The sequence below is a fragment of the Triplophysa rosa genome, linkage group LG14, assembly GCF_024868665.1.
Source record: "Triplophysa rosa linkage group LG14, Trosa_1v2, whole genome shotgun sequence".
Lineage (NCBI taxonomy): Eukaryota > Metazoa > Chordata > Actinopteri > Cypriniformes > Nemacheilidae > Triplophysa > Triplophysa rosa.
Window position 1 is genome coordinate 22,679,085 of NC_079903.1, and position 26,530 is coordinate 22,705,614.

The 26,530-nt window shown below is 39.3% G+C and overlaps 2 protein-coding genes across 8 annotated transcripts in view; one reads left to right on the top strand and one right to left on the bottom strand.

Annotated features, from left to right (window-relative positions):
• nbeab (neurobeachin b) overlaps positions 1–16,622 on the top strand; it is a 237,383-nt gene extending 220,761 nt beyond the window's left edge. For all 4 annotated transcript variants that reach the window (XM_057350789.1, XM_057350791.1, XM_057350790.1 and 1 more), the window contains exons 48-56: positions 2,364–2,453; positions 3,098–3,290; positions 5,595–5,666; positions 5,785–5,940; positions 8,298–8,468; positions 13,683–13,784; positions 14,417–14,613; positions 14,733–14,884; positions 14,961–16,622. In XM_057350789.1, the coding sequence (XP_057206772.1) occupies positions 2,364–2,453; positions 3,098–3,290; positions 5,595–5,666; positions 5,785–5,940; positions 8,298–8,468; positions 13,683–13,784; positions 14,417–14,613; positions 14,733–14,884; positions 14,961–15,051 (1,224 nt within the window). In that variant the 3' untranslated portion in view covers positions 15,052–16,622. The remainder of the gene's footprint in view (positions 1–2,363; positions 2,454–3,097; positions 3,291–5,594; positions 5,667–5,784; positions 5,941–8,297; positions 8,469–13,682; positions 13,785–14,416; positions 14,614–14,732; positions 14,885–14,960) is intronic.
• A 127-nt stretch (positions 16,623–16,749) lies between these two features.
• dclk1b (doublecortin-like kinase 1b) overlaps positions 16,750–26,530 on the bottom strand; it is a 28,847-nt gene continuing 19,066 nt past the window's right edge. The window contains exons 7-17 of one of the 4 annotated variants that reach the window (XM_057350795.1): positions 25,758–25,845; positions 25,476–25,645; positions 25,217–25,336; positions 22,551–22,697; positions 21,971–22,104; positions 21,796–21,873; positions 21,314–21,410; positions 21,159–21,239; positions 20,900–21,013; positions 19,352–19,425; positions 18,851–19,026 (exon numbers count right to left, since the gene is read on the bottom strand). In XM_057350795.1, coding sequence (XP_057206778.1) covers positions 18,969–19,026; positions 19,352–19,425; positions 20,900–21,013; positions 21,159–21,239; positions 21,314–21,410; positions 21,796–21,873; positions 21,971–22,104; positions 22,551–22,697; positions 25,217–25,336; positions 25,476–25,645; positions 25,758–25,845 — 1,161 coding nt within the window. In that variant the 3' untranslated portion in view covers positions 18,851–18,968. Of the gene's footprint in view, positions 19,027–19,351; positions 19,426–20,899; positions 21,014–21,158; positions 21,240–21,313; positions 21,411–21,795; positions 21,874–21,970; positions 22,105–22,550; positions 22,698–25,216; positions 25,337–25,475; positions 25,646–25,757; positions 25,846–26,530 lie in introns of all 4 variants that reach the window. The other 3 variants (XM_057350793.1, XM_057350797.1, XM_057350796.1) reach the window with 3 other exon arrangements.

Genomic DNA, 26,530 nt, shown 5'->3' on the forward strand with positions numbered 1-26,530 from the left:
ATTACATTATTTGAGCAGACATCGTGACCCCGGCTCTCAAGTCTAACCTAAAATAGCTATAATACCAGCACATTATTGTTTGACAGACAGCATTGTAAAACTGCACAGACTGACATTTAATTGTTGCCAAATGTGATGGCAGCGAGTCATGAGAGTTCGGTTTGGGTCTAATTTTGCTAATAGGTTTAGGCCTAGATCACCATTTGAAGTTTTTTATTTAGAATCTATGTTTTCTATTATTTTTTATTTTTTAAATTGTGTTGTTTTTTGTATTGGTGACGTGCTTTAAAGCTCCCCTTTAGGTGACCCAGTCTGTGAAAACTTAGTCATTTTGTGATTTACTGTTACATAAAATCATCCATCATAATGTAAAGAACATTCTGTGAGAATATATCCTTAATATCTTTCCTACTGAGTAAGGCTAAAATTAAAATCAATGTAAAATGTACAGACTTGGTCACAAATATTTTTCTGAAAATGCAGCTGAACTACAGAACACTTGAAAAATTGAAGGAAAGTGTTGTTGCTCTCCTTTTGAAACCTCAGATGTCCAAATTCGCTTCTTTTTAGGAAACTGAAAAAACACGGTATACTTTTCAAATGATTAAATACTGTATTGTCAAAGTTTACAAGCACTTTTAATACATTTTATTTGTTAAATATTTGCAAAACCCAGTGACAAACATAAAGGGTGACTATTATTAACGATTTATGGCAAAAAAATAAAAATCACAAAATATATGGAGATACAAGAAGGACAGTAGCGTGTGATATTTAAGAACCTTTAAAGTTAAACAACTCAAACTTGAAAGTCAAAGGGAACTGAAAAAGTGTATAGAAAAGCAATTTTTATGATATAAAACATTTCCACTGCAACAAAAACGTTTTTAATTTAAACTGTCAATGTACTGCATTTAATTACTTTTAACATTTTCTACATTTTCATTATTGAATCAATGACTAAATAAACACATACCTTGGTCATTTTATAGCTTTTTTACTTTAACACTTTTATGAGCCGAAAGTCGGTCAAACGTCCATAAAGACAGAAGAAAACCTCTATTCATTTTTCACCCCACGCGCCCCCTCACAGTCCCGTAATGCTGACAGACGGATGTCACCGTGTTGGTTATTGATAGGGCGTTTGTATGCGTTTGTTTGTGTACGTGTGTGCAGAGCCCAGGAGATGTGGAGAGTTTGCACGTGTGCCACTGTGCACGCTAGCATTGACAGGCACCTACAAGCTCCCCTCGGCTGTGCCGAAGCTCTGATCGCATCAATCTTTCCTTCCCGAGCGGAGAACCTCCCACAGTCAGACAGAACAGCTCTCCCTCAGAGCTCTGAAGCCTGGACCCGTGTGTCAGATCAAACGTCCACTTTATCAGTGTCACCACACTCTTCGTATCTGAATGTTGAACTTGTCATGTGACCTACAGACTTTAAATCTGGGCTCTTCTAAATATTTTTTAAACTCTGCACTCCAGTGTGCAACCTGTGAATCACTGTGAAAGTGATTCTTATACCTTAGAATCACTTACTTCTAACATTGAATTCTCCATGTTGTTTCTACAGTAGCCCATAAACGGACAAACTGCTCTCCAGAGCGAAAACGTGATCTTAGTTCCGTGTCAGCCACCGTAGTGCTTCGAAAGGGAGGGCTGGAGTGAGCCGTTGGTTGCAATTAGCAACCTCACCGCTAGATGCCGCTAAATCCCCAACACACTGGACCTTTAATTAAGCTCTCAACTCCTAATGCAAAAATCGTACATCTCATGCCTTGCTTAGGATATTTGCGATCTTAGTGTATCATTACAATTATTTGTATTGGTAGTCATAATGCTGTTGTTTAATTGTGTGTGCGCATATGCGATGCAGAGTGTATTTGCCCTTTGTTTCTGGCACAATAACATCTGAGAGGGAGCGTTCTGCCGCAGTCCTGCCTCCGCGTCAGTCCAGGTTAACGTCTGCTTGCCGAGGGAGGGGAGGGAGGTGGTGTACGTGGGCCGTGCTCCTAGAAATGGGAACAGTTAACTGAAGCATGTTAATAGGGAAAGGCCTGTCTCTTCCATACTAACACTTGGATGACTCTAAAGGCTTTGGCAAAGCTGGGGGGTGGGTGGAGGGGGGAGGATTTGCTTGCATTGTCAAGTAACGCATTGACCCATCACTTTGATGCCTATCGATAGTGACAGCCTTCTCTCTCTCTCTTCCTCTACCATCTTTCTTTCTTATATTTCTCTCTCAAACACGTCCTCTCTTTCTCGCACTGTTATTCTCTTTTCTCATCTCCTTTTTTCTATATATTCTATATGTGTATATATATCTTTTATATGTCCTCCATCTTTTTCTCTCTCTTGCTGCAGGCCACAGAGGCTCAGATCCAAAGCGTTGGACAGACGCCATCTCAGTTGCTCATCGAGCCACATCCTCCTCGCAGCTCCGCCATGCACCTGGTGAGAACAGCGTGTGTGTATTAAAATCAGTGTGCTGGTGCACACGTGTCTGTTTATTGTGTCTGGCAGTGGGGAAGTTATTATATCAAACAAGGGCAGTCGCACTCGACCTTCAAATCGTTCCCCAACATATAGCACAACAGCTTTACGTCCACACGCTCTGTAATTTCTCCGGCAGTGTCGTAGTTGTGAATGATCTGCCGTACTGTGTGATGTTATCTGTGCGGTCACAGATGTTGCGTCTTTCAAGCTTATTACGGGTACTCGTTGGTTTCTGCAAAGCAACACACACGTGCCCTACAAATACATGACATACAGACCTGGCGTACTTTCTAGAGCACACAACTCCGTCACAACGACTCGCAAGGAAAGCTGTGTCGGGAGAACAGTGCTCCCTACTGGCCTTATAAAGACTTGCACCCTAATGCTGAACAAGTCCATCGAGCATCTGCCAAAGCGTACACGTTTTTTAATTGTGAATGTTTGTTTATATTTTTAAGCCGTTTAATCATAAAGTCCGGGTTTGCTAAAGCTGACCACGATCACATAACTCCTTGACCAACATCAACTGTAAATTGGCTACATCGGTGTATGCTACAGTAACCATTCACTAATGGCTTCATCTCTCCTTTTCTCTTTAATAGTGTTTCCTTCCTCAGAATTCGCTCATGTTTAAGGATCAGATGCAACAGGATGTCATCATGGTGTTAAAGTTTCCCTCCAACTCCCCGGTCACTCATGTGGCGGCCAACACGCTGCCGCACCTGACCCTCCCCGCTGTCGTCACCATCACCTGCAGCCGACTCTTCTCCGTCAACCGCTGGCACAACACCGTGGGTGAGTGAGAGATTCTGGGGGGCACTTGCTTTTCTTCATTACTGCTTTCCACTTGGTCGATTGGTCTGGTTCTACATAAGCACACACATGTTGGGTTTTCATGTTTTATGGAGACTTTCCACACACATAATGATTTTTATACTGTACAAATTGTATTGTCCTTTCTCATTTTTTTACATTTTCAAATAAACATCATTTAGTTTGATTCATAAACTGTTTTTCTCATGGAGTCCAACGAATGTCCCCAGAATGTCTTTTGGGGGACATTTGGGTTTACCAGGTCCACAACAGCAACAAGTTTTTTGAATCAACATAATCATGCAGTACACGGTTTACTCTGTTAATGACATTACTAAATTACTTTAACACAATTCTAAGGATTTAAGATTTCTATTGGCTTCTAATTTGTTGACTTTATATTTGCTATATTAGAGTAAATTAGAGTAAGCAAAAAAACTGTAATGAACAATGAACATTGCCAAAAGGATATGATGTCTCTATTCTTTATGTTCTTCTATACATTTTTATAGTGTTCTATAGCTCAATTGATATACTAGTGTTATAAGGTTAAGCAGCGCAAAGGTCGTGGGTATAAGTCCCAGGATGCACACATACTGATAAAATCTTTACTGTTTTACACTAATACCTTGGATGTAAGTCACTTTGGATAAAAGTGTCTGTTAGCTACGTACATTTGAATTGTTGAGCCAAGCGGTTAATCTGTCAAATTAAGGTCTCTTATTGGTGAATCTTGTTTCAACAATATGAATTCACAGGTCAAAGTTCATCAAGCTTTTCAGTTGACGTATTTTTGTAGGCCAACCCGGAAGTTAGCGCTGCGCTAGTTCCCGTCGACCGAAAGCCTATGCATTTTTCCCATAGACTATTGGAAGATCGCAAAAAATAAGATCCGTGATTAACAAATGTTCATGATGTTTACACGTTTTGTCTATCAAGATAATCTTTACAGATTAACGCAACATTTGCTATCTTTGAAGCCTAAATACAATCGCCAGCAGTAAAAAGCTAACATGAGGCTAAAAACAGACTACACTACAGTCGCTCGATATCAACGTCACCACCACCAATCCTCCGACAACCTTTTAAAACTTTATTAAAAACGTGTTCCCTGGTTACTCCGTGAATGAATCCCCAACAACATTTTTAGAGATTTGTGCCAATGTTGCATTATATTGTGAGATTTATATCTACGTCTAATGTCTCGTCAAAGGATATAGTTGCTTTTATCAACTTGTTAGCAACCGCCGCTTTAAAGACACAATAAAGGTTTAAAAAATCACATTCGGGTTATAGCCGGTGTGTTTCATGAAAATATTTAGAGATTTTGTTAACCACAGACCTTATTTCAGGCGATTTCCCAAAAACCCATAGACTTTGGGGGCGAGGCAACCGGAAGTTCTCCAATGCTAACTCGCTTCCGAGGTTTGCATACAAAAATACGTCCTCTCTGAGGTACTCTATAAAACTTGTGTGCATGTGGTTGATGTTAGCACATGACTGCATGTGATGTAACTGCGGCTTTATGAGTATACGTACAACAAACATATAGATATAGTATACTGTACGCACATACAAACACCTGGCATGCAGTATGACCCACGTGTACAACAAATGCCACACACTAGAAAATAAAAATGTAATGACAACCACCAAACCACTTAAAAAAAAAAAGAATTTAACACTCCCTCTAACGAATATCCTGTCCACCTGTTACCACTTGGCCATGTGTGAACAACATTACCCAACAAGCCGCTTTTCAGGAGCCCCCCTCACCTGCGGGTCAGAGGCCGGGCGCTGTGGCGACGCGCTAAATTAGCCTATCACGGCCTCTCCTTTCGCCTCACACTTCCCCAGCTGTCACGGCAACACAGTGATGTTAGAACCAAACGTGGCAACCTGGTTCTCTCACACTGCTAATGGCTGCAGCTGGAGGACCGGCTAACCCTATAGCTGCATGCATATGTGTCCCGCTCTCCCAATATAACCAACGTAATAAGGCCACCACATTTCCCCAATGTGGCTTCCAGATTCTCTGCACTGCAGGCCTGCCTCAAGGGTGCTATAGCTCTGGCCTGCCTGACACCAGAGAGAAATCAATAAGCGGCGAGAAATCTGGCTGGTGGGCGTCTAAAAGACCCCCGATTCGTAGGGAAGGGGTCAGAAAGTGGACTTGACTCTGACAGCAGGGCAGGTGTCCGTGGGACGAATTTTTGTGGTGTTTAAAAATAATGGGAGTGGAGGGTTTGAACTATGTGTTTCTGATCTCTTTACTGTGTGTCGCAGGCCTTCGTGGAGCTCCGGGTTACTCACTAGATCAGGCCCACCACCTCCCCATTGAGATGGACTCTCTGATTGGTGGGTGCGAGAAGCGTTCAGTTTGCTTCATTACATTAGATATTGTAAAATATAATTGAGCAAAACTGATTTTTAAAACGCGTCCATTTAATTCCAATTGTAAATGCATCTGTTCCAGCGAATAACTCGGGCACAAACAAGCGACAGATCACAGACCTGGTTGACCAGAGTATTCAGATCAACACTCAGTGTTTTGTGGTAACAGCAGATAACCGTTACATCCTGGTGTGCGGTTTCTGGGACAAAAGTTTCCGTGTTTACTCCTCGGACACAGGTAAGAGTTTATTTACTGACATGAGATTATTTGTGTGTAACATTGTTGCAAAGTCGCAACTTTGGTTTACGGAAAACTCTCATTTTCTATTACATAATATGTTGATAAGTGTAAAAGCAAATGAAGAGATTGTTTCCAAAATAAAAAATGTTTTTTATTATGTTGTCATGTTTTTGTTGTGTTAGTTAGCTGTATTTTATTATTATTATGTATTTAGTTATTATGGCTTTAATCAAAACAAACCAACTGCAGTTTGATTTACATGAATTGGGATGCACAATAAAAACAAAAAAGATTTTAAAAACGGAGTTATCTCATTTTGGAAATAAACTCTTCAAATTATGTTCATGCCAAAATAATTATTATGATACATTTGAGAATGTAAAGTACTGTTATATGGTTTCTACCCATATTTATTTAAAGGGACACTTCACCCAAAGATAAAAATTCTGCCATTATTCACCCTAATGTCATTCAAGACCTTTATGGCTGTTTCTTCTGTCTAACACAAAAGAAGATCTTTTGAGAAGTGTTCCTTTTGTGTTTCAGAAGAAGTGAAAGTCATAATGGTTTGGAAGAATCTGCAATTTTGGGTGAACTTTCCCTTTAACACTAGAAGTACCAAGGCAGTCATTTTGACCGTTTTTAAAATTTGCAATGTAACAACTTTGTTGAAATAAAACCCATATAACTACAGTACCCTGACTTTTCTTAAATATATGTATATTTTTTTCTAGCATTGTTGCTTTGTTAAAATGACAAAACACAAAAGAGTTCTGAGTATTTCTACCCTGAACTGCCATGGCGGTCAAATTGACCGTATGCATTACAGACGCTGTATCATTTCAGCGCACTTTCCCGCCATTGATGATTTTCGCCACTGTTGCCTAGCAACTTATTATCTGGCGTTCTTTTTATGTTATTGCTAAGCCAAAACGTAGCTTACCCTCACAATGTCAGCAAAAAAGAAGTACAGTTTTCTAAATCAGTTTGTTTTCCCACAGTTTAGTGAGTATTCTTTGTAACTGTTTTTGATCTTGCTCATTTTGTCTAATAATGTCCATTCATGTCTATGAAGGTATTTACTATGCAATTACATGCATATTGTTAATATTTATTACTTATTATATTCTAAAATTTGTTTTTATTTTACATCATTTTATCTACTTGGAAAATCTGTAATTAGCAGTTTACCCAATAAGTTTTGTGGTTGACTATGAAATAATAATTTTTTTCATTCGTAAGAATTTCAATTTCGTGTCCTGATGTTTATTATTAACTATCCTAACAAAACACATACATTTATTCATACATTTTGATTCCAGTGGTGCGTGCGATTCGTGTGATCCAATTATAGCTCCTGGGCATTGTAAAACCTAAAAGTCAAAATATATTGAAAAAGGATAGATGTTATCATTTCTAAAATTCACAACATGTTTTTATATAACAAAATATTCTGCATCAATCCATATTTGTTGCGGTTTAGACTTTCACCGCAGTGAAAATGTTGTTTTGAAAGAACTGTTGTCCTAAAACAGAACACCGGACACACAGCGAGGCACACACCTTCGGGTGCGGTCTCGTAGCTTTTGCAAAATTATATACAAAAATGAAGCGCATAAATTATTTTATTTTAAACGATCGTATTATGTACGCCCATCAGAGTTCGCTCAGCACTTGGGGATGTGGTTGAGGATTTTGACGTTTTTTAGTAATCTTGTTATAATATATGACAACAGACATTCAAAGCTTCATTCTAAAATCTCAATAGAAGCTTTGAATGTAAATATTGCATGGAAAAAATGACGTTCAGTACAGTCTATTATGAGCGGTCAAAATGACCATTCTCGTAGTGATAGATTTCCGAGTTCTAGTGTTAAAGGTCCAGTGTATAAAATGTAGCGGCATATAGCGGTGAGGTTGTGAATTGCAACCAACGGCTCACTCCACCCCTCCCTTTCGAAACACTACGGTGGCTGACACAGGACAAAGTTGTTGTCACGTTCACGCTTCTTTGCCGAAGAAGATAACGTATTTACGAAACGCGCTCTGTAGAGCAGTTTGTCCCTTTAGGGCTACTGTAGAAACAACATGGTGAATTCCATGTAAGGGGACCCGCAGTGTATGTAGATAGAAATAGCTCATTCTAAGGTCATAAAAAAACAAAACGCTTCATTACATCAGGTCTTTATACACCTCCGAAGACATTATGTATATTATATTGCATTTCTGTCAATAGATCCTCCAAAGAATTACACACTGGACCTTCTTGAACAACGTGTATTAAACTTCTGTTGTAATTCACAAATGTACAAGAACCATGTTTCTAGGCCTGACTAACACGTTTTGATGTGCAGGTAAACTCACACAGATAGTGTTCGGGCACTGGGATGTGGTCACATGCCTGGCCCGGTCAGAATCTTATATCGGTGGCGACTGTTACGTCGTGTCCGGATCCAGGGACGCCACGCTGCTGCTGTGGTACTGGAGCGGGCGACACCACATCATAGGAGACAACCCTAACAACAGTGAGTATATCTCAACTCAACTTTATTTATATAGCGCTTTTACAATTTTCATTGTTACAAAGCAGCTGTACATGAGACATATTGACTATAAGCAAACCAATTAAAGTTGTACCTGCAAAAACAAGAAAAAGTTGAAAACACAGAAGACAGACACACCCACATACAAAACACTCCACACACACAATATGCACACGTACTAACACACATAGACATAGAGACACACACACACGGATGCGCATGCACACACACACACACACGTACACAGACAAGTACGCACACACACACAGACACGCACGCACACACACACGCTCAGTGAGAGCACACATTTAAGATAAAGGAGAGAGAAGCACAGGTCAAATATAACAGACTATAAATTCGTATATGCAATATTAATTAAGTAAAACTTTAAAATTCTAAAGCAGCCCCCCCGGCCAGGCAAATATAGTGCAAAAAACAGTATTCAAACGGTGGCGAGGAACCCAAAACTCTAATCGAGAAAAAAAACCTCAGGAGAACCCAGGCCCAACCAGGGGATTCCAGTTCCCCTCTGGCAAAAGCTGCTGCCTCTGCACGAGCTCCAGAGAGCTTGCACAACAAGGCTAAATAAAATAAATAAACTTACTAATAAGGTAAATTATAGTTTAAGATTATCATTAATAATCTAAATTATTCTAATCTATATCTGACCGATTCAACGACCTCAGCTACATCACTGCGGTTCTATCAGCATGAAGCGTTCTAGATTATACACTCATGCCAACAACAATGAACACGGTAAATATTACAGAAGCTTGTCCCAGGAAATATAAATATATTCTTTATTTTATAATAATTATTAATATTATTTTTACAGAAGTGCAATTATATATTCTTAAGCTTCACTGTTTATTGCAAAAAAATACAGTATTAACTGCATACCAACTAAATTCATTACAGTTGTTTTTAATTGCAGGACCTTATACTAATTAAAGCTGTTTTTTGTAACATGTTAATAAGAAAACAGACACGGGTTGTGTCTGTGCTTGCAGTGTGTAGGTGTATTGTGTGTTGTTTGTACGTGTCAGACGCTGTGCTCAAGGTGAGTGTGTTCGCTCATTAACTTCAGTGATGTTCAGGCAGTTCATTAAGGATTTCAGCCTGGCTGCCTCCAATTAGAGATGTTCAGCCCTGCCGAAAACAAAACTCCCATGATATTCACACCCCACTGCTCACCGTGCGCCCTCACGAAGCACTTTAATGGTCCGTACTCTTGAAACAAAAGAGACTTGTTTATATATTCACAGGATATAAGCTTTATATGCCTTACTATGTTAACTTAGATGCGTCACATATATTAACATAACATAAAGCCATGCATTTCATTTCAATGCTACAGACAAATCTCATTTAATGATAGTATTGCCTTTCCCATAAACTTATAATGCAAATACCTCATAATTGTTCAATTAAATTGTTAAAAGGTGCTGAGTGTCATTTTAATGCTTCAAAATACTGCAGTTCAAAGGGTTCATTGAATGGATGAATGTTTGGAAACAAACAGTGCCCTCTAGTGGTGCCTCTTTATGTTTTGCCACAAAGGTATTTTAATCTGAATTTTGACCAGGTTTAAATCAGGTCTACAAGGGACAAGATTCTGTCATCGTTTACTCGCCCTCAAGTTGTTTCAAATCTGTATGAATGTCTTTGTTCTGATGAACACAGAGAAAGATATTTGGAAGAATGCTGGTTCTTGGCCACCGTTGACTACCATGGTAGGAGAAATGACAATGGCAGTCAAAAGTGCCCCAGAACTGTTTTGCTTTCCTTCATTCTTCTTTTGCCTTCAACATAACAGAAACATTTATAAAGTCATTTTTCTTACAAACAGTATCGGTGCGGCAGTGAAACCTCGAGTTTTGTGTGTTTTGTGTTACATCGAGCCTCTCCACACACAATTTTGTCACGTGTTTTTCAATGGCGAATGTCGGGACCTCTATGAATATTCATCAGATATCCGAGTACGGGCCCTGCGGCACTCCGACATGGTGTAGAAATTGATTTCACAGTTGCTCGAGAAGGCCAGAGCGTGTCTTAAATGTGCCATGATTAAAATTCCGTCCGGCTCAATCAAGACCCCGGCGTTCTCCAATTTACACCTCTTAATTGTGTTGCTGTACCGCCAGAGACCCAGGAGGTTTCTAGGGTTTTGGGAAGAGCCCGCTTGCCGACTGATTAAATCTTTTGTGAGGAAGGTGATCTGGGCTATCCCAGGGGATCCCGCGTGGACACACGTCCCACCCGGATCACTCACAGCTGGGCTTAGGCTTGTCAGATGGTCCCCGTGGAGGTCTCAGTGAACAGGGGTTGTATTGATTAAGGCCCGAGTAGCATTTGATTGCTTGCAGACTTTCAAGAACATCTGGATTTGGGCCGGTCATTTGATTGATTCCTGGGTTTATTTAAGAGTGCTGTGCATAAAATGACCTGTCTTCATTAGGTGGATGTTAATGAAGTTAGATGGCAATTATTCAGTCCCTAAACTCGGGCGCGTGTGATGCAAGCGCACAGAACAGTTCCACGAGCGGAAACGCACCCTCGCGAGCGTGCAGAACAGTATCCGCGCGTGGTAAAGAATCTTTGACAAAGTCATCCAACAGCAATGTGAAAGACTGACAGCATGACAAGACAAAAATTGTGATAAAAATCAAGGTTATCACATAAAATATATACTGTATATCTTTTTAACTTTTCCTAAATAAATGTACAAATATTACCGTTGTATTTGTTAAGTGAATATGAACTTGTTTTCTTTACGGTTGTTTTCTGCAGTAGAGGTCTGAAAAAATACAGAGCTTTTGTTATTTTAACCTTTTTCTCAAGTTTTTCTTTTCTGCAAATAAATGCAAATAGAAAGAATATTTATATTTTAAATGTTGAAGAAATACTGTTAGTAGTTCACAGAATAAAACAAAAGTGATCATTTTACCTGAAGAATTTTTTAAATTCTGTAAACATTTATTTTTGACGACTGTTGTTTAACTAGAAATAGACTGCAAATTTACAAGTTGGGTGTAAAATATCATAAAAAACATGTACTTTTACTTTATAAAAACATTTATTTCATGTTTTTTCTGGCACCCCAGCTGCTAAAATATTACCGTTTTTACAGGTGTTTTTACAGTGATATATGTTTTATGTGTTTCTTTTGCTTTAGAATAATTAAAAAAAGGTGGTTTTCTTTTGGTTCAATTCAAAAAGCTTGATTTGGATAAAACATTGAAAATGTTTAGTGCAAAAGTGGTGAAAAAAGCAAAAAATTAGACCGATGTTTAGTCACCACTAGGGTTGGGAATCGAAAATCAATTCCAATTTGGAATCGGAATCGAAAGGCTAGGAATCGGACCGGAATCGAAAGGAATAGGAATCGGATACTTGAGATTAAAATTTGAATTCCTCTTATCAATTCCTGTGTGCATATTTTCAGAAAAGTACATGCGTTGCATGATCTTCTGAAATCTCAATAAAAGCCCTTTTGAAAATGATCGATATTTTTTACTATAGTAAGCATAGTTTAGCTATAGAATTTGCATTAAAGCACAGGAATCACAAATTAACCATAGTTGCATTATAGTAACTGCAGTTTAACCATGATGTAGTTCAACTATGATAATACAAATTGTAATAAATCAGAAAAGGTGTGTTTCTATGTGTAAATATACACAAAACGCTGCTCATAAATATATAAATATATTTTGCAAACAAGTCAATAAGCAGGCTAAATGACCATACAGGTTGATATCTAAATGTTTTACTTCAACTGTGGAATCGAAACTGGGAATCGATAAGAATCGAAATCGATAAGCAGAATCGGAATTGGAATCGGAATCGGAATCGATAAAATTGAAATGATTCCCAACCCTAGTCACCACTAGTTTTTATCAAATAAACAAATGTTAATGCTGCTTGAGATTTATCACAATTGTTTTTGTTTGATGATGGTCTTTTGTTTAGTGTCTGTTACCTGAACATCAAACCATCTACAGATTACTCTAATTTATCATCCACTATAGTTTTGAACTACTGTACATTGAATTTGCCTGTTGCTTCTGTCTTTAGCACATTAATCTTAATTATTGACAGTTTTTGATATTCACAATATTCTGTGGTTTGATATCTTCAGCACAGTAATATCTAATATGCGATATACTGTATCCCTGAGCCCAAGTTCAAACAATATTCAAGGTTAAGCATCACTTGAACCATTGAAACACTTCCATAAGCGTTCTCATTGTTTAATCCATGCAGAATTCTAGTGTTGATCCCTCCGGCTAATAATGACTGTTTGCTTCCTCAGCGCACAAATCAAGCGAATTACACCAGCGTCTCTCTCTTCCGTATGCTTGAATGGCTTCTCTAACTTACTGAGTGTCTACAAATCCAGAGTTTCCTCAAGCGTGAGGGGTAGAGCCACAGGAGGCCCATCAGCAGCGTAATGATGTCGCCTGTTACTTCTCAAATAAACAACTCTTGTAATTACAGCCGTGGCACATTTACATGGGATAGGGGTGCGATTGCATACTTGGGAACTAATATTACATCTCGGCTGTGATGTGCACAGATTTTAAACTGTGACACCAAAAGTTGTCATTCATGGGAAATAGCATTTTTTTTCTCAAATCAGTTCTTTCATGGTAGTTTATCGACCTGGCCAGCTGGTGCTGAGGTACCGCGGGTGTCTTTAAATGACCCGAGATCACCTCTTCCCTCCCCATCATCCATCATGTGACAGTGTGTGGGGTTCAGGTCGTGGCGGACCACTGTCAAGTGATCGTTCGGAGGGGACACCTGCTTAAGCAGATGTAGCGCTGTGAAGTCTATGGTTCTTAATGAAGTACACTGAGTCTATATGTGCTGCATATGGTAAAAACAAGCCTTTCATAGACAAGAATTACTATAATGGTCATACTTCAATTATTGTCCAGAAATGATCACGTTATAAACATGAAGGATTTCTGAAATCGTATGGTTTAGTAAAATGCAGTGGATTTGCATTGAACGCACCATAATATCAAAAGACGAGCCAATATTTGCAACAAAAAACACCTTAGTTATCAACACGCTCTTGTTTTTTGGCCCACAAAGTTGAAAATCGCAAATGAAGTGCAATGAAATGAAAACGTTTTCTGATGCTGGCGTTGTTCTGTCTCATGTATGTGTGTTTTTTGGCTCCGTCAGGTGATTACCCAGCACCCCGTGCAGTTCTGACCGGCCACGACTATGAAGTGGTGTGTGTTTCTGTGTGTGCTGAATTGGGAATTGTTATCAGCGGAGCAAAAGGTGAGTACAGTATGAAGGCCATTATGGAATATTAAGTGTTTCTGTTATTGATTTTATTTTTTTGTGATGCTTTTAAAACTTTTTATTTTATTATCGAGTGAAATAAATGATTCTTTTTATTTAAAATAAACTACGTTTTGTTTTTATTATAGATGTAGTTAAAGGGATAGTTCAGCCAAAAATGAAAATGCGAGTCTTCGTTTAATAGTTCTGGGGCACTATTGACTACAATAGTAGGAAAGTTTGCTTTATAAACCTATTTGTTCTGTTGAAGACAAAAGAAGATATTTTGAAGAGTGTAGGAAAGCAAACAGTTCTGGGCCACTGTTGACTAACATTGTTCTACTCTGGTAATCAACAGTGCCCCAGAACCGTTTGGTTACAAGCATTCTATATATTTCTCTCTGTTCATCAGAACAAAAACATCTTAAGGATGAGGACATTTGATGTGTTGGTGCACTATCCCTGTAAGCAGTACTGTACGTGTGTGAGTCAGCAGATGAATTAGTGAAGCGTGGTAACCAAAGTACAGATTTAGAGTTGATCTATTTTTTGAGACCGATATCTCTCGACAATTTTGAAAATACCTGACGTGTTTGTATGTATCTTGAACCTGTCGCGCTTGTGAACAGAGGGTCCGTGTCTGGTCCACACCATCACTGGTGATCTTCTGAGGGCTCTCGAGGGTCCAGACAACTGTGTGCTCCCCCGTCTGATCTCAGTGTCCAGTGAGGGCCACTGCATCATCTATTACGACAGGGGTCAGTTCTGCAACTTCAGCATCAATGGCAAGCTGCTGGCCCAGATGGAGATCAATGACTCCACGCGTGTACGTTACATTTACATTTGTGCATTTGGCAGACGCTTTTATCCAAAGCGACTTACAGTGCATTTTATTTGATAAGTATGTTCTCAACACTATTTATATTTATCTGCTGTATGTCTCAGGCTCTTCTCTTGAGCAGTGATGGGCAGAATTTAGTGAGCGGAGGAGACAGCGGGGTGGTGGAGGTGTGGCAAGCCTGTGACTTCAAACAGCTCTATGTCTATCCAGGCTGTGACGCAGGCATCCGAGCCATGGACCTGTCCCATGATCAGAGGTTTGACTTCACGGAATATAAATATAAAACATCAAACCAAATTGAAGCTTATAGCTCTCAATCTTGTGTCTTTCAGGACTCTGATCACTGGCATGGCATCTGGCAGCATCGTGGCTTTCAACATTGATTTTAACCGCTGGCACTTTGAGCATCAGAACAGGTACTGAGAGGAATCAGGAATGACAGACGGCTGCAGCCTCCCAAAATGCGTGACATCACTGGAGCTCGCGTCAGCGGGGCGGAGCCACGCGGAAGATAAAGAAAAAATGGAGAGATGGAGAAATAACAAAGGACTACTTTGTGAAGTCAGAGCAGCATTGCTTTTAAATATGTGCTAGCCCACGATGAGATCCCAGCGCGTACTGGCAGCGATGGCCATTTTAAAATGAATAGCGAGAGCACCGATGGAGGCCAGCATATCTCCATTTTTTCACGTTTTATTCAATTATCTGAGCCAGTTAAGGTTCAAACAGCCTTTTACTTCTGGTCCAGTCATTTCAACTGTGAAAACAACACTTTGCATAGTGCCAATAACAATATTTTTCTTGGGTTTCATTTTCTACCTGCTTGAAGCGTAGATTGCTTTCTTTAGGGGGTTTTTAAGGGCCCTCATGGGGGGAAACTTGCCAAACTACAACGCTAATAAGACCTGTCAAATGTTGAAAACTGTGTAAGGCTGCTTTCTAAACTCTGTCTGTCCAGTGTCGTGCGTTTGAGGGGGAAAAAGCACTTTTGTTTACGGTGACGTGATGTGAATGTTTGCGTCAGTCTGCCCATGTGGAGATAAAGGATTTTGCATTAAAAACCTTTAGCGAAATTTGTAGTTTTTGTTGGCTTCATGTCTATACAGTAAATGTAAAGCACTAAATGAGGGTAAACGCTGATGGTGCTGCGGGATAGTCCAAATGGGCACATCTAAATCGTTTTGTGTGTAGTTTATATGTTTTTACATCATCTTGATCTTTTGTATTTATTTCATGTCCTTAGGTGGCGTACAGGCACCATTGTCTTTCATAGCTGCACATGTAAACAGTAAAAAAGAAATGTAAATCACTGTTGTAAGCAATACGTTGTGTAGTGTATGATGTATGTGCATCTTTAAATCAGACGTATAATTCAGAGTTTATGGATCAAAATTAAAAGCCAAACTATTTTTTTGTTTTAGTGCAAATATATGAAATATTCTCTTAAGCATTGTTTCTCTTATTTCCCAGGACATTGATTTCTACATATTAAAGACGGTGCCAAGCAATTTAGATTTGATAAACATACAGATTAAGATTATTTTTTAAAACCAGTGGTGTTTTCCTTCGTTTAACTGAATGTATCTTGATCTTATGTTGAAATGCCTCTGACACAACTATTTGATGAAACGTTTCCTTCAGAAACATGTTACGTTGTTTAACATTTGATGGTGCTTGCTAATTTAGCAAATGTTACAGTTTAATTTGATTGGTTACTTTTTGGTTGAAATGTGTTCAGTCGTCATGTATGTCCATGTGAATCATTGTGAAATAAGAGAAACGTCTCTGTCATAATAAAAGACTATTGAATGTATCGAGTGTGTGTGCGCAATACATTAAACAATATCAACATTCTGAGTGGCAATAATCTACACAATGGAGCTATGATGACCAGTGAAGTATAAATGACTTCTATCGCTTTTAAAAAAAAACCCACCTTAGCTCTGTGTACTGTGGTGGGCTATATGAGACCAGTTTTTATTATTGCACTTATGCTTTTTGTTGTCCTCATGTTGTTCCAATTGCTTCCATTGTTTCCCTCATCTGTAAATCGCTTTGGATAAAAGCGTCTGCTAAATGACTACATGTAAATGTAAATGTATGAGAAGAAAGTGAGACAAGTTTTGGCTTGAGGAATCATTTATTCAAAGGTTTGGCTTGTTGCTGAATGCTTCATTGTTTACTGCTACTTGAAAGCAAAGACTTTAAATGTCATACAGGCTCAACCCACATAATGACAATTGACAAACTATGGATATGCATTTTACAAATATTCTACTTTTCCTTAACGTTTGGGCATTGGCTTTTGCATGACCTGGAATATGTTCTCAAAGACTGACTTGATCTGCATCCTACCCAAAAAATAAGGAGCTTGAGCACAGACTATTTTTTTACTTCTGAATTGTTCTAGACTAATCAAGCCATACATTTTTGATGTTTATTTATAAAGCAATTCCATGCTATATCGTAACTACATTTGAAGCCTTTTGTGCTTTTCGGTCACTTTTATGATTGTACCTGAAGCCTTCACACATGCTGTCGGCCTCAGAACGCTGTATAACCTTAAAATGTTCAATACACACATTAAACAAAGAGAGGGCTTTATGAAACTAGCTGCTTGTGATGAGCTACTGACAGTTCTGATATTAAACAGCTGTTATTTCAATACTTCACATTTATATTGGACCACATGCAAAACAGACATTATTAGACCAACAAAAAAGGTAAATGGTCAAAACTGATAAAGGTCTTGATCATTTCTGTATGAAGTTTGATAAACAGGTCGTTACGATAGTGGTTAGGTAATAATATGATCTCTGTGTAGTGATTCTTAGATAGGCTTTAAAGAACTTGTAAATGATTCAAAAATGGGAAAAATTCTGCAAAAACAGATAACTCGGTTTTAAATGTCAAAAATCATGTTTTTTTTATTGTGCATTCAAATTAATATCAATCAAACTGCAGTTGGGTTGTTCTGATTAAGTAATAACGCATAAAACACAACTAACTAATACAAGAAAAACATGATAACATGAAAAGTTTTAAACAGAGTTATCTGTTTTTGCACATAAACTCTTCATTTATAAAAAGAATCAGAACTTGTTTTTCTGTTTTCAATTCACTATAAACATTTCAAATCTTTCTTTCAGTCTCATTTGGCCATTGTGTGACAATATTAAAAGATGCATTCCAATTAAATTCCAATTAAGTCTACAGATTCAAAGGAAACATTCTGCGTTATAAACAAAATCATATAAGCTTAGCCCAAATGTCATCCAAATATTTGAGTGTGTCTTATGCTTTTGAATAACAAACAAGGTAATCCAGTTGCCACCTCAGCTTGTTTGGTGTTCTCCCATCAACTAGTACGACATCTGAGAATGTATATTAAATAAGGGAAGTAGAGGGACAGTCTATTATAGTGTATAATTTGATAGTCTATAAGACAGAGCCAAACTTACTGAGGAGGAGATTATAGCAGCAGCATTGAACAGACAAGTTTCATTGTTATTCATGTTCAAATCAGCACCCTTCACTTGGATTGCATTAGGCTCCAAATAAACACTTCTAAAGCCACATCTATGGTACATCTAATGTCTAACTATTCAGGCATTTTACATATTACATAAAGAACATTCTATCGTCTAACAGACAAAAACAAATCACATGGAAATGCTGAAATATGCAAATATAAGGTTACTAGGCTGTAATGTAAACCTAAAATGTGTCCAATATAAAGTCATACAAAAGGTAAAAAGTCACATACGAGATTTTGAAAGAAAAGATGCTAAAATCCCAGGTTTATTATAGGGATAAAAAGGAAAACCCTTGGAGAAATACTGAGCTGCATTTCTCACTACTCAACACTAGAGGAGGCTCGCAGCAAAAGTAAGGCAGATGATCTAAACGTACTGGCCAGTCTCTCGTAGCACCAAACGTGTAGTTTAGACAGAGAAAACTATTTTGAATTTTAATTCAGACATGAGCTTCTTTGAGACTGTGTGCTACCCTCAGAGATTACAACACACAACCCATCATCCCATCCATTCCTAGCAAACCTTAACCATATGATCCATGTGACAAAACATTGTTCTTCGTGCTCTTCAAAAGGGGACTGTCATTCCTAGACATCCATAATTCACTTGACCTTTTCCTCTTATCGTCTGTTTCATCCAATGTTTTCCTGCAGAGACAGCGTGTGGGCTGTTAAAAGGGTGAGTGTGGTGAGCGGACCGTCTCGGCTGAACTGGGAGAGATGTCCTCAGACTCTGATGTGAATTCAGCCGGCGAGAGGGTGACCGAGGTCGGAGTACCGGAGGGAAAGGTGCTCAAGGTGGCTTTCACATCCTGGTGGCGTCTTCGTCTGAAAACCTGCCTCTCCTTATCAAGAGGGGTGGTCTGGGGATGAGAGAACGCGACAGTGAGCAGATGCTCGGAAATGATGGGAATTCGGATCTGATAGCTGTACGGACAGGTGTAAATGGGATTGTACTTGTACGTGTGCAAAGATAATTAAAGACAACCCAGACACAGAAATAGACCCAAGCGTGCAACAGCGAAGCACCAGCAAATATAATTCAGCAAAGCACCAGCAGAAAGCAAAGCCTGTGAGCGTGAACTGGGAGAATATAAGCGAGGTCAGGTGTGGAATGGGCGGGGTTATGGAGACTGCCAGCACGTTGCCATGGAAACACTTCCGGTTTGGGGCACTCTGTGGCCATACCTTATCCAATACATCCCCGGATGCGGGTAGCAGTCCAAAGACTCGGAGCGCTTGATGGTAAACCCTTCGTCCGGCTGAGCAGAAAGAAAGATTTGTGCTTTTATTATTAAAAACAGCACAAGCTCTGAGCCATACAGTGCTGTTCATGGGCTTCACGCGTATTGGTAGTTTTACAAAGTGTTTGAATATTTCCCCAATGATTCAACATCTACAAACACTCCGTTTAGAAATTGTAAACATATACAGTATTTGTATAACTGCAAGTGGAGCGTACGAAACAAACACGCAAAGCAATGTGCAAACAAAACAAAGTGAAGACAAACAAAATCAAATATACAAACAAAATATGACCAGCTTGCAATACCATCAAAAGCGCAACACAAAGTAGATAGTTGAAAAAGAAGTCATATGTTTGAAGTGTGTTTTGTGTTTTTGTGTCTGCAGGGGTGTAGTAACGTTATGCAATGCATGTATGACAACTATAATAAAGCGTTCTCGAGCGGCTAACAGAATTCAGTCCCTGACAACAGTGCTGACGGTCATTATATAAGCGCAGTGCCAAAGGACAGAGGGAGACATGTTAGAGCTGTTCCACACAGACAGGGTGGAGTCTACGGGGAGACAAGAGCAATCAAAGAACTGATGGATGAGTCAGCAAAGAGCACGGCATACAGGACTGTAAATATCACTTCGGCGGTTTCATTAGCACAGATGTAACTACATATAGTTTGAAAATCGATTATAATATATGCAACGATTCAAGTCGGTTGAGATGTTATGTGAATCGCAATACAGGTGTTGAACAGCAGGGTCCGCTGTGTTTACTGCCAACTTTGAAAACGTGGATATGCTGATATTTCTTCAATGTAAAAAAGATTGAAGAAAAGCAAAGAGGAAGTCTTCGGTTGTTTATATCAAAGAGCAGGGGCGGTCCATTTGGTGCCCGAGGCGTGCTTGACCGATGGCGCCCCCTCCCCACGAGAAAAGAACTCATGTTCAATTTTTTATGTCAAAGTATTGTTGTCGATAGAGGGGTGGCAAAAACTGTTGAAAAAAATAAATAGACATTATAATTTTAATTATAATTTTTTTTTCTCGCCGCATATTTGGCGCCCCTCACTAGATGGTGCCCCGGCAAGCGTCTATGTCGCCTGTAGGAAGGACCGCCACTGTCAAAGAGACTTGTATTATTCGTTTTTTATTTGATTTGGAATTTGTTTTCAAATTGCAGCTTAGTTTTGCTATTTGACATAAAATATATTTTGATTTGACAAAGAAATTCAGCATTTGAGAAATAATAAAAAGGCAGTTGTTCATCTCCAATTTTTGTCTCAAGTCATTTTGTAAAGAAAATCGCATCGTGAGCTGAGTGAATCGTTAAATCCCTATTAATACACAGAAAATCAAGAGCGATTTTACCTAACACAAATCACAAAACATTATATATAGCCTGTCAACCCAGATTCTTCACTTTCGGAGTTTTGAAATCTGAGAGGTTAAATACATTTAGTTTATTAACATGATGATGAGAGTAATACTAGTTCTTACTGCTATGATGGAGACTCCAGCGGTGCTGCTGCTGGGTTTGGAGCCGGTGTGGAAATGTTTTTTAATCTTGCCAGCCACAGACAACTGATGTTCATTCTCACACAATCTCTCATCCTGCAGAAGAACAGAAATGCATTTCAGTGCTGTATTCCAAGTCACCAACATCTTTTCTGGCACCTTGGTGCATTTGGATAACAACTGAGTATGTATATGTATACTTTTTTTATTACGAATGCATAATGAAGAGATGAAGTCTTACGTTGACCCAGGGATGGTCCAGCACCTGCAGGGCTGTGTATCTCTGATCCACCTCCACCTGCAGCATGCAGGTAATAAGCTCCTACATTGAGAAAGATGTTAGTTTATATTTCTCCAAAACAGGCACATATGTAATCTGTGTTCTGCTACACGGACCTTTGCCGAGTCAGATACGTTGTCCCAGTATGGAAGAGGGAACTCCAGCTGTCCCATTAAAATCTGATCTAAAAGTGCATCCTGATCCTCTGTGCTCCTAAATGAACAGATTCATAGAAAATGCAATGAAGTTTTATTGTGACGTCTACTCTGCGTTCTCGGCAGGTCTGAACAGCATTACATTATTTGTCCACTAGAGGGAGATTGACGTCCAGCTGCAGTCTAGTATTACTGCAGCGCATTGCCCTGGACTATTCATTGCCCACTTTTATTTGAATAATATGTGAATGCATCATGCAATGTATCAAACAGTATTGTGGATAATCTGTTAACCAATAGCAGTTGGGGGACGGTACAGAAAACATATTTGAAAACATCAAATATCATTTCATTTGTGAAATGAAAAACTAGTGGCACAAAATGGATACACGTCACCTTTAACTCATACCCTGTCACTTAGATCACAGTAACTCTCTGCTTACCCACGGAAAGGTGGAAACCCACAAAGCAGAATGTATGTGATGACCCCAGCCGCCCAGATATCAACCTTTAACCCATACCTGCAACGATAGGACAGTCGTAGTTATAATCCAAACCATGTCTCTGGTCCTCTTCCTATGTGGATAACACAGTATGGTTAAATAAGATCTGACTCACCCCGTCTCTGCAACGATCTCTGGAGCTACGTAGGTCGGGGTCCCACAAATAGTGTAGAGGGGTCCATCTACAACTGTTGCCAAGCCAAAATCGCCCAGCTTTAGAGATTTACTTCCATCCTGGTGTTCATAAACCTGAAAAAACAACATACACGTCCAGCAAAACCATCGCAAGACTTCTGTGCAGGTAAAATCATGAAAGCAATAAAAGTATGAGAGGTTTTTCATTGCTAGTTTGTTTGGTCTGGTAAGCAGGTGTCAAAGAGAAAGATCAACGGAACGAATGTGCAACTGTGTTCTCAGTTCATCTGAGTTGAAATGACAGTACGTACAAGGCCAAACGCTTGCTATTCTTATGCTCTTCTCAAAGCCCTTCCTTTCTTCACAGCCATATTATTCACACGGCATATCATGTCTATTGGACTTATCGCTTTTCTCTGCACGGGAGGGTTATTTAAGGTTTCTGCAGAAAACACACTGTGTACTTGCCTCTATAGGACGTGTCAATCTGTGAAGGTAACACTATGAAACATAGGTTCTGCATAGTAACAAGATGTTCTCTGTCATACTGTTCAACCCACCAAGAGATTCTCGGGTTTGATGTCGCGGTGAACAATGTTATGGCTGTGCAGATATTTGATAGCGCTGGACAGATTATACAGCATCCCGCTGGCATCCCGTTCCGTGTACTTGTTGGAGGAAGTGATGGCGTCAAAGAGGTCACCCCCCTGTTTACACACACACACACATTTTGTTATATTAGTATACAAAGATAATAATATTTTCTATTTAGTAATCTACTTCTTAACCTTAAAAGTGATTTAGATGATAGTCTTTTTTGATCCGCTCTACAATATAGAGTACATTGTACAAGTACAGGCAACACAAACTCTTTTTTACATTCTGTGTGCTGATATACTGCAGTATGTGTGCTAATGTTTAATGCCATAAACAAAAAATTACTTAAAAGCCGCAGCATTTTGCCTCTCTATCACCATCACTGTTTAAAACAAACCTGTTATTTTTTATCTGAGTTGAAGTCAAATTACATCAAGCTGTGATGACAGCTCAAATTGTAAATTGTTATTATAGGTTTAAAGTTGTGTAAGGAGACACTTTTTATGTACTTGCTCAAAAACGGATTTTTGTTTATTTTTAACCCAAGAAAACGTGGAGCAATGTTGAGAATGTAGCGGCACCTAGCGGTGAGATTGCGAATTGCAACCAACGGCTCACTCCACCCCTCCCTTTCAAAGCACTACGGTGGCTGACACAGAACTAAGATGTCGACGTGTTTTCACTTCTTTGCCGAAGGAGATAACGTATATACGAAATGCAATCTGCAACAGTTTGTCCCTTTAGGGCTACTGTAGAAACAACATGGCGACTTCCATGTAAGGGGACCCGCGGTGTATGTAGATAGAAATCGCTCATTCTAAGGTCATAAAACATAACGCTTCATTACGAAAGGTCTTTATACACCTCTGAAGACATACACTGCGTTCCAAATTATTATGCAAATGATATCTTTCTCTGGTTTTCCTAATTTGTCGATGCAAATGACAGTCAGTATAATTTTCAAGTAATCAACAGTTAGGGTACATTTGGAATTTTATTGAACAAACCTCCCACTGACAACAGTATTTATTTAAAAAATGAAAAACTCAAAATGCACTGTTCCAAATTATTATGCACAACAGAGTTTGAAAACATTTCATAGGTTGTAAAAAACTGAAAATGGTCATTTGTTGAATTTGCAGCATTAGGAGGTCATATTTACTGAAATCAAAAGCTATTTCAATCAAAAACATCCTAACAGGGCAAGTTACATGTTAACATAGGACCCCTTCTTTGATATCACCTTCACAATTCTTGCATCCATTGAACTTGTGAGTTTTTGGATAGTTTCTGATTGAATTTCTTTGCAGGATGTCAGAATAGCCTCCCAGAGCTGCTGTTTTGATGCTAACTGCCTCCCACCATCATAGATCTTTCGCTTGAGGATGCTCCAAAGGTTCTCAATAGGGTTGAGGTCAGGGGAGGATGGTGGCCACACCATGAGTTTCTCTCCTTTTATGCCCATAGCAGCCAATGACACAGAGGTATTCTTTGCAGCATGAGATGGTGCATTGTCATGCATGAAGATGATTTTGCTACGGAAGGCATGGTTCTTCTTTTTGTACCATGGAAGAAAGTGCTCAGTCAGAAACTCTACATACCTTGCAGAGTTCATTTTCACACCTTCAGGGACCCTAAAGGGGCCCACCAGCTGTCTCCCCATGATTCCAGCCCAAAACATGACTCCGCCACCTCCTTGCTGACGTCGCAGCCTTGTTGGGACATGGTGGCCATCCACAACCATCCACTACTCCATCCATCTGGACCATCCAGGGTTGCACGGCACTCATCAGTAAACAAGACTGTTTGAAAATTAGTCTTCATGTATGTGTGGGCCCACTGCAACCGTTTCTGCTTGTGAGCATTGGTTAGGGGTGGCCGAATAGTAGGTTTATGCACAACTGCAAGCATCTGGAGGATCCTACACCTTGAGGTTTTCGGGACTCCCGAGGCACCAGCAGCTTCAAATACCTGTTTGCTGCTTTGCAATGGCATTTTTGCAGCTGCTCTCTTAATCCGATGAATTTGTCTGGAAGAAACCTTCCTCATTCTGCCTTTATCTGCACGAACCCTTCTGTGCTCTGAATCAGCCACAAATCTCTTCACAGTACGATGATCTCGCTTAAGTTTTCGTGAAATATCTAATGTTTTCATACCTTGTCCAAGACATTGCACTATTTGACGCTTTTCGGCAGCAGACAGATCCTTTTTCTTTCCCATATTGCTTGAAACCTGTGGCCTGCTTAATAATGTGGAACGTCCTTCTTAAGTAGTTTTCCTTTAATTGGGCTCACCTGGCAAACTACTTATCACAGGTGTCTGAGATTGATTTCAGTGATCCAAAGAGCACTGAGACACAATACCATCCATAAGTTTAATTGAACAATATAAAATTAAATGTTTACGACACTTAAATGCAATTTGCATAATAATTTGGAACGCAGTGTATGTTATTATATTATATTTCTGTCAATAGTCAATAAATATTCCAAAAATGACACACTGGACCTTTAAGTTATTTGCCCTTGCTTACACGTGACGCTAGTCTAAATCTGTAATATCTATAATGTCATGTGTGTAATATCATCTGTAATGCCAAAGAAAAGCTTATCTCTGTTGCAGGTTTTACCTTGACCAGCTCCATCACCAGGTAGAGCTCGTTGTAAGTGTCCACTTCCTCAATCAGTAAAACAATATTGGGATGCTTCACTCTCCGAAGAATAGACACCTCATTCTGTATCATGTGTTCCTACAAGCCATTTTATTTCATTAACACAGACGGTCTTGCATTCACTCTATCAGGATACACCGCAGGCAGGAGCACACTTGAATAAGATATATAAAATAAGGAAATGTTTATGTCATGTCTTCTTGAATTGCAATGTTACCTTCCCCCTGCATTTGCTTTTGTTAATGATCTTCAGAGCGTACTCTCGTCCTGTGGATCTCTCCGCACACTCCCGGACCAAAGCGAAGTTCCCATCTCCAATCATTCTCCCCACTTTGTACCTCTCAGCTATGGAAGCGGGAACCTGAGGATAATCCTCCATCAGCTCAGCTGGAGGGACAAAGAGCACGTCATAAAGAATAAACGTGATTGCTTTTATGAAGTTGCCAAAACACTTTGATTTGTGATGGAAACATGTTATTCATCCCCCAAGGTTCCTCACCTTCACTGCTTGGCCCATCTCCCTCGTCCATAGAGCTGCACACCTTGGTAGAGGCGAGAGAGAGGGAGGAGCCACTGTGCTGAGAGCCCTGTCAATCAAGAGTGAGTGACAGCCAGTTTACAGCCAGTTTTGAATTTAAAGTTTTATTTTTCAAGGCGTAGCATTGTTTCTTGTCTTGTTAATGAAAAGTTGTGTCCACGTGGTGTTGGCCATATCTTACAGTAAACCATCTTGGCAAGCGGTACGATAGCAGAAAATATAAAGATGGGTTTCTATGGAAACAGCTTGAGTGTGCTGAGAATACTTGAGAACAGAAGCCGAGCGTTTAATGTCCTGAAACATGACATATTTTCCACCTGCTGTGTTATCAAACTCTACGTGTTATTTATTTAAACACCATCAATGAAGAATAACTTCAAAGGGCCGTACTAATGTTGTGCAACAGCATGAAATTAAGACGTTTATGCCATGGACAGAATTGCTAAATAACCAGATTGAGAAGATATTAATGGTGATATTGATTCATGTTATAATGAACGTTCTTCTTTTTAGATCTTGCAAAACCACGACTTAAGCTACTTTAACAAAATCTGTTTCAATTCTTAACTTATAAATAATACTTTGCCAAACACGGTATAATGTTTTAAAAGTCTTATTGAGATCACAAGAGTCGGGATGCAGTCAGGTCAAGCGACTCATCTGTTGTTGCTAGGAAACATTTTGGTAGAATTATTCAGCAAGGATGTACTATGCGAGAGTAATTGATTCAGCGT